We start from the raw sequence: 12,485 nt of genomic DNA on the forward strand, positions 1-12,485 counted from the left end.
GGCCGATAACTTCCTGAGATGCAGTTGAGTTTGGTCCACATTTCACCACGGATGACAGTATGTTTCCTACCGGTCCATCACATTTTGACGAATTAAGTTTACAGGCAGGGTTGGCGTCAGCATAGCGTGGCACATCAAATAAAATGAAAATTCAAATAAGCCCACCCGAAGACACTGTCAATACAGAAAAAAAACTGAGCAAACTGAAAGTGAAACTCCAAGTGGATCTTTAACAGAAGATGATAGTCTTCCTCATAAACTGAAAACGCTTACGTTGCTTGCAGGTAAAATGGGCTAAAGTTTTTTTCAAGGTAAGGATAATCATAAGGTAACATTTTATTAGAATTGGTTCAGTATGTTTTTGTCTTCAACACAGCAATTTAAGTCTTTACAACTTTTACTTTTTTTTTTTTTTAAACTATATTTAAGGTGAGGCTGACCATTCAAATCTCAGCTTCCTGTAAGGAAGATGTCCTTCCCGTGCTTGTGTGGGTTCTATCCCGATAAAGCAGTCTCTCCCCTCTCAACCCCCCTCTGAACACAAACCACAATGTCAACTTGTCATCCAGCAGAAGCCAGACAATTGTGATTGTTTCTTCTAGATAATGTGAGGCGCTGCAGCTGCAGAACAACATATCTAGTTTTAAACAATGCAAGACAGGCAAAATAAATCACTTTCGATTGAGTGACTTGTTTACACTGTGCGTGTGCTGGTTTTTCCCTAAAACTGATGGAATCCTGTGAAAATTTTGTGTCATGCACCCAAAACTGTGAAATCACGATTTTATACCATCACTGGTCATAATGCTACAAACGTACAGTAGAATAGCAGAGTGTGGTTTGTTACCTGTAGAGTTAGGCGTTTAAGAGAATCCCATGCCTGGCCAATGAGCTCTTTCATTTGTTCCTCTGACGTTCCCGATGACTCTACTGCTTTGGTGTCAGGCATTACCTTCATAGGAATGGAAAGGGGACGGGATTCTGGAGAAGAGGAAGAAAAATGCAAATTACACTGGATTCAAACAACAGTTTGAGAGTTTTCAATTCATTCATCAGCAAGTTTGTTGTCGTAACAAAGTATATATACATGTATACTGTTCACTTATATTGTTAACTTTTCCAAGCCACTTACCCTGACAGCGGTTGTGGGAGTGCTGGAGCCTATCCCAGTCCACTTCGGTGCGAAAGGTGGACTACACCCTGAACGAGTAGCCAGTAAGTCGCAGGGCACATAAGCTAGTAATTGTAAATTAAATAAAACCAATAGACTACATATGACGTAGGCCGTGGTTAGCCTTGCAACCTCAGAAAAGTTTTGGTTTTAAAATGCTGTTTCCCAAATCTAGCACAAAAGACTACCGCAAAGATAAAGACAAAGATGAAGAAAAATGCAACAGAAGGGAGTGAAAAGTCAGTATCCAAACAAATGTGTCAAGTTACGATGTGTTTTAGTGCTATAACAGTCAAAGACCAAGTTTACAATATGGACAAGTAAAAAGTTTTATTTAGCAATCTTTAGAAATATTACTAGTTATAGTTTGATTTCATATGTTGTAACTTCAGGCAGCATGGTGGAGCAGCTGTAGAGCGTTGGCCTCACAGTTCTGAGGACCCGGGATCAATCCCGGCCTCCCCTGTGCGGAGTTTGCATGTTCTCGCTGTGCCCGTGTAGGTTTTCTCCGGGCACTCTGGTTTCCTTAGACATCCCAAAAACATGCAACATTAATTGGACACTCTAAATTGCACCTAGTTGTGATCGTGAGTGCGACTGTTGTCTGTCTCCATGCGCCCTGTGATTGGCTGGCAACCAATTCAGGGTGTACACTGCCTTCTGCCCGATGACAGGTGGAGTAGGCCTCAGCACTCCCGCGATCCCGTGTAACGTGAGGATAAGCGGCTAAGAAAATGGATGAATGGATGGTGTTATTCCTAATTTATTACAGTCACATTACCTTGACTGTATCACAGAAAGACTATTTAGCAACCTTTTGCAAAAACTGTGCAGCCATTTACTGTGATTGACTGTTTCTTACAGAGTATTATTGGCGTGTTTAACACCTGCTGATATTTGTATGACACAAACATTAAATTGTCTCTTAAAACATATATTGTAGAGGAAATAAATGTTTTACGACGACAATATTTTGGACTCAGTAAGAAATGATTCCCAATGGTTTTTTTTTTATTTCAAAGTTGAACAAATTCAGTCTGTCCATGGCTAGTGATCAGAGTTTGAGATATGACTGCATATAAAATGGTTGAATGGATGGATGCAATTAATGAGAAAATGTAAGATCTTTGAGTACAAACCCATTTAACTGGACAGTATTGTCTACTTCTTCAACTGGGAAAGTGTACACATATATCATGGACACACACACACGCGCATAGTCAAAAAAAGACAGTAATAGCTAGAAATGACACATCCTGGTTCGGCTGCTGTGGTCCAGACGAAAGCAGATTGTGCAGACATTTATGCTGAACAGCAGCGACAACCCCTCATATTTCACAGGTCGAAAGAATCTTAGAATACATCATAAGAGTTTAAGGCGCACTCACTGTGGGAAAAATGTGAGAGGAGAAACAAGGGATGAGAAAGGTTTAGTAAAGAGTCAGAAACCGAGTTGATGAGAGGGACATACAGAGGCAGAACACCCTTTTTACCAGACTACCCTGACATCTTTGCATGTTAAAGTCATCAGGGTGTCAGAGATCAACAAGAGTTTTCTTTGAAGACACATTGAGACATTCCATGATTTAGGCATGCCTTACTCAGCAGCTTTAGCCCACATTCGTCAATAAACAGTGTTGATGTCACAGAAATCCCTGCGTCCTAAAATACCACTTATCTATACATCAATAAAACAGCCAAATGGATCAGCCACGCAAAATATGTATATATCATTTAGGCACTGAACAATTTTGCAGGAACTTAACCTGTAAAGTCACTTGCTTATAACAGGGCAGGGTCTGAAATTAACATTTGCCAGGAGCCAAATGCAACTAAAATGTTTGGTCAGAGAATCTCAGAGCGAGACTCAACATGGCGAGTAAATGTTGGCACTCATGTACACAAACATGTATGCGCCAATCAGTATGCAGTGGCTTGTTTCTTGGAGCCAGTGATACTGGAGCAGAGCTCGCTCTAACATGACATGACATGAATGTGCTTTATAATAGCATATACATCCTTTTTCCTGCTCCCCTTGCGTTTGCAAGTAGCGGGAGTAAAACGAAACTGCGGCTACTCAGCTTGCATCCCTTGTAGACTCTGCTGTCCTGGGACCCTGCTGGGTCCTCAGCACCCTGCCATCACCTCAGTGACAGAGGTCCGAAAGTACACATTTGTTGGATGGCGGCGTCTCCAAAGCAACCTGAAACAATGCAATAACTACCCAATGTGCCATATGTGTAGGTGCCATCAAAATCGGACAACAATTTTGCATCTTGTACCTCAAAAAACACTTGGGCCTTCAAATTTGTGTTATATTTTTCAACACTGGCTGCACTGTATAATCCCACGGAGGGCGCAATGCTGTGACACAAGGACTGTGTCAGCAAAAGGTATGCCAGATTTTATGGCTCTTAAGTAAAACGATTTTGTCTCTTTTATCTTATTGCTGCTCTTTAATGGTGTTCTGAGAGCCCGTTTGCATAAAAATAATACCATAATCATAGAAATATGTGGGGCTGTTCACATACTGTGTACACATGCCATGATCACAATGATATTTTTTGACATATTGTACAATCCTATGTAAAATGATTGAACAATTTGGTCAGTACAAATATGCTTGGCCAGATGATTTTTTTTTTCCATCAACTAGACAACTTGATTCAAAAACATAAATTTTTTGGACCCTGGTAATGACTATGCAAGTGATGCTAAATTCACAGGTGTGGGGGTCTAAACTGGGTGCCAAAATCATCATGTCTTGAATAACTGCCTATTACAAGGGAATCATGAGCAACTATGTCATTTGAATGCATGATAAGTTTTAATTTATGTTGTGTTTTCTGAGATGAAATGTACGCATACAAGTTAAAAAAAAAGTGTACCTCTTCAGCGGTGAAAGAATAAAATGTCATCGCGAAACCTTAGCCTCTCAAGTTTCACTGAAAGTTCATGGCTGATAGCGGCTGGCAGGTTCTCTTTGCCAATATAAAAAAAAGGGTTTTGTTTTACATACTGTAAAGGATTGACAAACATAGGTGGTCTTAGGAGCTCAACGTCTCAGAAAATCAGTGCGTGTAGGACTACACTAAGTTTACAGGGTGTCACCATCAAAGGATAAACAAAGTAATGCCAATAACTGCACATTTCTCATTAATTCTCATTCCCCACGTTTACATGTGATGTCTGCGTGCACTGGTTGCATATATCAAACTATGTTTGTCCCTGCAACACAAGAATTCATTGAGGCTTTTTTCAGTTTGTTTACCATATTTTCTACAAATAGTTCAATGATGACAAAAAGTAATGACTGGTGGGATGTACTGTTTCAAATACATTCAAAATGACAAATTTGATTTAGTTAAAAAGATGTTTTAAAATGTAAATGTCATTAACTGTATTCAACAATTATTTTTTGTGACATCTACATTGCTGATCTGAGGATAGAGATTTAATTAAACAAAATAAAAACAAACAATTATATAACCTTAGTTCTTGTGCACAGATTTCCATTCTTTTCATGTGTTTACTATTTTAAGCCAATTTGCATTGGGGTAACATTTGTTTTGTTTTGTTTTTTAGTCTTGTTTGGGTTTTCGGTCAAGGAGTATCTGTATTCCTTTTATGCCGGAACAGTTTTACTGTGTCACAGTGGAGATTTTAGGCTTTTGCTGTGGTTTCTTAGTATTATAATTTAACTTTATTGAGAATCAGACTTTATCAGTCCAACAGTAGAATGTTTTTAGAGGGGAAAAGTAAATAATTACATAACATTCATCATCCATTTTCTACCGCTTTTCCAGGTCGGGTCGTGGTAGAAGTAGCTGCAGTAGGGATCCCCAGATTTCCCTTTCCCCAGCCACTTATTCCAGCTCTTCTGGAGGGATCCCGAGGCATTCCCAAGCCAGCCAAGAGACATAGTATCTCCAGCATGTCCTGGGTCGTCCCCGGGGTCTCTTTCCGGTGAGATGTTCCCAGAACACCTCACCAGGGAAGCGTCCGGGAGGCATCAGAATCAGATGTCCCTGATGACCATTTATTACAGCACAATCACCACTGACATGAAAATGTGATTCTAGTCTGGCGGACTGGAGCCCAATGGAATGTACATGATGTCGTGAAGGTTTACTCTTGTTACGATTAAACATATGGCTCTTACTACCATAACTGGTCAGGCTCTTAGTGCTATGGTCAATTTTCAATCAGTTATACCTGCTGGATTTGGATTCAAGGGTGTTGCTAAAAGAAGGGCTAAGAATGCAGCCCTATGGGGGCACAAACCAGTGCAAAAATGTTACAGACTTGTTCATGGGAAGAAGTGGAGCAGCACCACGGTTTAAGGAGTTGTGGGGAGAAGAGGAAAGTGGAATGCACACCACAGTGATAATCCATTTAGAGTTGATAATCCATCTATCACTCCACATTTCACAATGCAGTCCTATGGGGGCACAAACCAGTGCAATCTGTCGGCCGGTCCCAAGCCCGGATAAATGCAGAGGGTTGCGTCAGGAAGGGCATCCGGCGTAAAAACTGTGCCAAACAAATATGAGCGTTCATCTAAAGAATCCCATACCGGATCGGTCGTGGCCCGGGTTAACAACGCCCGCCCCCGGCACTGCTAACCTGCAGGGCGTCGGTGGAAATTCAGCTACTGTGGGTCGAAGACAAAGAAGAGGAGGAAACCGGATCCAGCGTCAGAAGAAAAAGAGGAATGCACAGAGCCTACAACTGAGTGTAGGGACTTTGAATGTTGGGACTATGACAGGAAAAGCTCAGGAGTTGGTTGACATGATGATTAGGAGAAAGGTTGATATTCTGTGCATCCAAGAGAGCAGGTGGAAAGGTAGTAAGGCTAGAAGTTTGGGAGCAGGGTTTAAATTATTCTACCACGGAGTATATGGGAAGAGAAATGGAGTAGGGGTTATTTTAAAGGAAGAGCTGGCTAAGAATGTCTTGGAGGTGAAAAGCGTATCAGATCGAGTGATGAGACTAAAATTTGAAATTGAGGGTGTTATGTATAATGTGGTTAGCGGCTATGCACCACAGGTAGGATGTGACCTAGAGTTGAAAGAGAAATTCTGGAAGGAACTAGATGAAGTAGTTCTGAGCATCCCAGACAGCGAGAGAGTTGTGATTGGTGCAGATTGTAATGGACATATTGGTAAAGGAAACAGGGGCGATGAAGAAGTGATGGGTAAGTACGGCATCCAGGAAAGGAACTTTGAAGGGCAGATGGTGGTGGACTTTGCAAAAAGGATGGAGATGGCTGTAGTGAACACTTATTTCCAAAAGAGGGAGGAACATATAGTGACCTACAAGAGCGGCGGTAGAACCACGCAGGTAGATTATATTTTGTGCAGACGATGTAATCTGAAGGAGGTTACTGACTGTAAAGTAGTGGTAGGGGAGAGTGTAGCTCGACAGCATAGGATGGTAGTATGTAGGATGATTCTGGTGGTGGGTAGGAAGATTAAGAAGACAAAGGTAGAGCAGAGAACCATGTGGTGGAAGCTGAGAAAGGAAGAATGTTGTGCGGCCTTCCGGAAAGATGTGAGACAGGCTCTCGATGGACAACCGAAGCTCCCGGAAGACTGGACGACGACAGCCAAGGTGATCAGAGAGACAGGCAGGAGAGTACTTGGTGTGTCATCTGGTAGGAAAGGGGAGAAGGAGACTTGGTGGTGGAACCCCATAATACAGGGAGTCATACAAGGAAAGAGATTAGCGAAGAAGAAGTGGGATACTGAGAGGACTGAGGAGAGGCGAAAGGAGTACATCGAGATGCGACGTAGGGCAAAGGTAGAGGTGGCAAAGGCTAAACAAGAGGCATATGAAGACATGTACACCAGGTTGGACACGAAAGAAGGAGAAAAGGATCTCTACAGGTTGGCCAGACAGAGGGATAGAGATGGAAGGATGTGCAGAAGGTTAGGGTGATTAAGGATAGAGATGGAAAGTGTTGACTGGTGCCGGTAGTGTGTGCTAAATAGATGGAAAGAATACTTTGAGAAGTTGATGAATGAAGAAAATGAGAGAGAAGGAAGAGTTGAAGAGGCAAGAGTGAAGGACCAGGAAGTGGAAATGATTACTACGGGGGAAGTCAGAAAGTCATTACAAAGGATGAAAAATGGGAAGGCAGTTGGTCCTGATGACATACCGGTAGAGGTATAGGATGGAAGCAATTTGGAGAGATGGCTATGGAGTTTTTGAACAACTTATTCAACAGAATACTAGCGGGCGAAAAGATGCCTGAAGAATGGAGGAAAAGTGTTCTAGTTCCCATTTTTAAGAACAAAGGGGATGTTCAGAGCTGTGGGAACTATAGAGGAATAAAGTTGATGAGCCACACAATGAAGTTATGGGAAAGAGTAGTGGAGGCTAGACTCAGGACAGAAGTAAGTATCTGCGAGCAACAGTATGGTTTCATGCCTAGAAAGAGTACCAAAGATGCATTATTTGCCTTGAGGATACTAGAGGAAAAGTACAGAAAAGGTCAGAAGGAGCTACATTGTGTCTTTGTGGATCTAGAGAAAGCTCATGACAGAGTACCAAGAGAGGAACTGTGGTACTGCATGCGTAAGTCTGGTGTGGCAGAAAAGTATGTTAAAATAGTACAGGACATGTATGATGGCAGCAGAACAATGGTGAGGTGTGCCTTAGGTGTGACAGAGGAATTTAAGGTGGAGGTGGGACTGCATCAGGGATCAGCTCTGAGCCCCTTCCTGTTTGCAGTGGTAATGGATAGGCTGACAGATGAGGTTAGACTGGAATCCCCTTGGACCATGATGTTCGCAGATGATATTGTCATATGCAGTGAAAGCAGGGAGCATGCAGAGGAACAATTGGAAAGATGGAGACATGCACTGGAAAGGAGAGGAATGAAGATTAGCCGAAGTAAAACAGAATATATGTGCGTGAATGAGAAAAGTAGAGGGGGAAGAGTGAGGCTACAGGGAGAAGAGATAGCGAGGGTGGATGACTTCAAATACTTGGGGTCAACAATACAGAGCAATGGAGAGTGTGGTCAGGAAGTGAAGAAACGGGTCCAAGCAGGTTGGAACAGCTGGCAAAGGTGTCTGGTGTGTTATGTGACAGAAGAGTGTCTGCTAGGATGAAGGGCAAAGTTTACAAAACAGTGGTGAGGCCGGCCATGATGTACGGATTAGAGACAGTGGCACTGAAGAAACAACAGGAATCTGAACTGGAGGTGGCAGAAAAGAAATGAAGATGTTGAGGTTCTCGCTCGGAGTGACCAGGTTGGATAGGATTAGAAATGAGATCATTAGAGGGACAGCCAAAGCTGGATGTTTTGGAGACAAGATTCGAGAGAGCAGACTTCGATGGTTTGGACATGTTCAGAGGCGAGAGAGTGAGTATATTGGTAGAAGGGTGCTGAGGATGGAGCTCCCAGGCAAAAGAGCGAGAGGAAGACCAAAGAGAAGGTTTATGGATGTGGTGAGGGAAGACATGAGGGCAGTTGGGGTTAGAGAGGAAGATGCAGGAGATAGGCTAAGATGGCAAAAGATGACACGCTGTGGCGACCCCTAACGGGACAAGCCGAAAGGAAAAGAAGAAGAAGAAGCTAAAAGAAGGGCTAAGAATGGGTAGGTTGTTATGAGGTCATCTAGGGTGGACCTTGGCGGAGTGAAAGAAGCACCAAAAAGAATGAAGCAATACAGGCCACTTGGCATTTGATGCCAAGTCAACATTGCAAATATGAATAAAAATGTATAAACGCATAAAATGTGCACGGTAATGCATGAACCATTTGAGTGTGCAGTGTATGTTACGGAGGGCATACGCCAGCAAAACCATGACACAAGAGGGAAATAATAGGCAACACAACATAATTTCAAACATCTTTGTGAAATTGAGAGAACCTACTTTAGAATCGCTGCATATTCTATTTTCAGAACTCCAACTTCCCTTTTTGTTCACTTTACTTTGACCCAAAAGCATGCAGCCAAGATCCACAAGAATAATACCATTATCATTCATTCATTCTGCAGAAAGGAAACGCAAACCAAAAATGTATTTCCCCTTAAGTGAATGAGAGTTTGAATGGGCTAATCAGTTGACGCATAAAAATACATTCAAATTTAGCAGGAGGAGTAGCTTGGAGACTAAGCAGTCTTCTCAAGAAGGGGCCTCATATCTCATTATTTATAATTTGTCTTGTTTCCTTTACCAAGCCAACCATTCTTACCTTCATTATTTATTGGCTGTACTATAAACAGTTTTTTTTTTTTTTGCATATCTGTCTAACACACAGAAGGTTTCAAATCATGAGACCAATTTTATTATCACTCAGAGACAATCCAAGGAAATACAAAGTGCATTTTTCAAATAACGGTTCCATTTAGTAAGACCAAAAAAAAAAAAAAAAAAAAAAAAAAAAAAATCAAAACATTTGTGACCCTTTGTGAAAATGTAATTGCACCCCACCCTTGTTTAATTACAATGTCACTCTGACTAACAATACATTTGGAAAAGGTGAGTCTGGAAAAGGTTACAGAGCCATTTCCAAGGCTTTGGGGCTCCAGTGAACCACAGTCAGAGCAATTTTCCACAAATGGAGAAAACTGGAAACAGTGGCAAACCATCCCAGGAGTGGACGACCAACTAAAATTACTCCAACAGTTCGCTAATGACTCATCCAGGAGGTCACAAAATAACCTCCAACAACATCTACAGACCAGCAGGCTTTGCTGGCCTCAGTTAAGGTTAGTGTTCATGACTCTACTATAAGAAAGATATTGGCCAAAAATTGCATTCATGGGAGGGTTCCCAGGCGAAAACCCCTGCTGTCAGGAAAGAACACAAAGGCTCGTCTCACATTTACCATAAAGCATCTTGATGATCCTCAAGAATTTTGGAGAAAAATTCTGTCAACTGACAAGTCAAAATTTGAATTTTTTGGAAGGTGCTTGGCCTGTTACATCGAGCATAAGAATAGCACAGCATTTGATAAAAAGAACATTATGCCAACAGTGAAGCATGGTGGTTGCAGTGTGAAGGTCTGGGGCTGTTTTGCTACCTAAGGACCAGGACCACTTGTTGTGATTGATGTGTACCAGAAAATCCTGGAGGAGAATATCTGGCCATCAGTTTGTGGCTTCAAACTCAAGCAGTGTTGGATCATGCAGTAAGACAACGATCCGAAACACACCAGCACGTCCACTTCTGAATGGCAAAAAAAAAAAAAAAAAAAAAAAGTTTTGGAGTGGCCAAGTCAAAGCCCTGATTTAAATCCAATTGAGATGCTGTGGTGTGACCTTAAACAGGCAGTTAATGCTCAATAACTCTTCAATTTGGCTGCAATGAAACAATTCTGCAAAGAAGAGCGGGACAAAATTCCTCCAGAGGAATGTGAAAGACTCACTTATTGCAAATACTTGATTTCAGTTATTGCTGCCAAGGGTGGCAGAATCCGTTTTTAGGTTCAGTGGGTAATTACTTTTTCAGAGGGATTTTTTCTGTGCCTTAATAAATTTAATTGGCATTTGAAAACTGCAATTTGTATTTCATTGGGTTGTCTCTAAGTGATTAAAATTGGTTTGATGATTTGAAACTTTTCTGTGTGAGACGCAAGAAAAGACCAAATACTTTTTCACAGCACTGTTGTTCTACCTGCATCTCCTCCCCTCAGTTTCCTCTATCATTTATCTATACACGAATGCATCTGCTGTTTTTGTGTATTCATACCAAATATATAGTAAGTGTGGGCTATCTGTAGTGTTTCTTACCTGTTTCCATCATACCATAGTTTTTCTTATATGGCTGAGATCGACATTTTTTTTTTCCTGAGGAGGGCAGGTCTTACCACCAAACTATATTTTTTGACAACCTCACAGATTAATGGCATGAACAAAACAAATGTTTCCATTTCACGCAATCGTTTGCTAGTCCCCCCAGTAAACAGAAAAATTACACATAATCCCATCATCCAGACCACTAGCAGACAGGAAGAAAGGCAGCTCTTCTTGTTCCAAACTTTGGGAAGCAGAGCCAGATTGGAGGATAGGCTTCTCGGCAAAGCAGAATTCTCTCAGGGTGCCAACGGCTAATTGAAAGATTGAAAAGCAAGGCCAGTGAGATCATTTCTCTGGTAGATGTTAGCGAACAATGAGAAGGTTGGGACTTGGAACATAATCTTGTATTTAATAAGAACATTCATCAGGGAGAAGTTCAAAAATATATTTAGGCTTAACTTTTAGGTGGACGAAAGTAATTGGCTACGTACATGTGCACCGATTTAAAACTACAGTAAAAAACAATCACTTTGATACAGTGCCGTGAAAAAGTGCACGCCCCCTTCCTGATTTCTGTTTTTTTTGGGGAATATCTATCACAAACAAAGGTTTCAAATGAATGAACCAATTTCCATATCACTCAGAGACCCAGGGAAATACAAAATGTAGTTTTCCAATGACAATTCAAATTATTAATGCACAAAAACAATTCCAAACCTTTCAGACCCTGTGTGAAAATCACACACACACACACCACACACACACACACACACACACACACACACACACACACAACACACACACACACACCACACACACACACACACACACAACACACACACACACACACACACACAACACAAATCACAGAGTCACTGTGACTAACCAGAAAATTGGGAAAGGTGAGTTCAGTTTCATAAGCCACACCCAAACCTGATTACCACCATACTTGTCGAATCAAGAAATCACTTAAAATGGCACAGAACGTGACGTAGGCTATAAGATCTCAAGAACCAATGCATCCTGCCACAATCCCAAAAAAGTTCAAGAATCATCATCAGTCTGGAAAAGGTTACAAAGCCATTTCCAAGGCTTTTTAGTTCCAGCAAACCACCATCAGAGCCATTTTCCACAAATGGAGAAAACTGGGAACAATGGGAAAACTTCCCAGGAGAGGACAACCAACTAGAATATAGAATATAGAATAGAATAGAAGACTGTAACAACGACTAATCTAGGAGGTCACAAAAGAATCTCGAACACCATCTACAGACCTGCAGGCAGGTCAGTGTTCATGACTCTACCATAAGAAAGACACTACCCAAAAATGACATCAATGGGAAGAGTTCACAGGTGAAAACTCCTGCTGTAAGCAAAGAATACAAAGACTTGTCTCATATTTGCCAAAAAACATTCTGATGATCCTCAAGACTTTTGGAGAAACCTTTTGTGGACTGACGAGTCAACATTTGAACTTTTTGGAAGGTGTGCCTGTTGCATCTCTCTTAAAAATGGCACAGCATTAGGTAAAAAGAACATTATGCCACCAGTGAAGTATG

General features: G+C 41.4%; 1 protein-coding gene across 8 annotated transcripts in view; it reads right to left on the reverse strand.

Annotated features, from left to right (window-relative positions):
* Positions 1-12,485, reverse strand: part of LOC133500420 (intermembrane lipid transfer protein VPS13B-like) — a 506,059-nt gene that overhangs the window by 290,600 nt on the left and 202,974 nt on the right. For all 8 annotated transcript variants that reach the window (XR_009794884.1, XR_009794885.1, XM_061819054.1 and 5 more), the window contains exon 22: positions 848-981. Coding sequence is in view for 6 of the 8 variants with exons in the window: in XM_061819054.1 (XP_061675038.1) it covers positions 848-981 (134 nt within the window). In the remaining 2 variants the exon portion in view is untranslated. The remainder of the gene's footprint in view (positions 1-847; positions 982-12,485) is intronic.

This window comes from Syngnathoides biaculeatus, chromosome 5, assembly GCF_019802595.1.
Source record: "Syngnathoides biaculeatus isolate LvHL_M chromosome 5, ASM1980259v1, whole genome shotgun sequence".
In the NCBI taxonomy this organism is placed as follows: domain Eukaryota; kingdom Metazoa; phylum Chordata; class Actinopteri; order Syngnathiformes; family Syngnathidae; genus Syngnathoides; species Syngnathoides biaculeatus.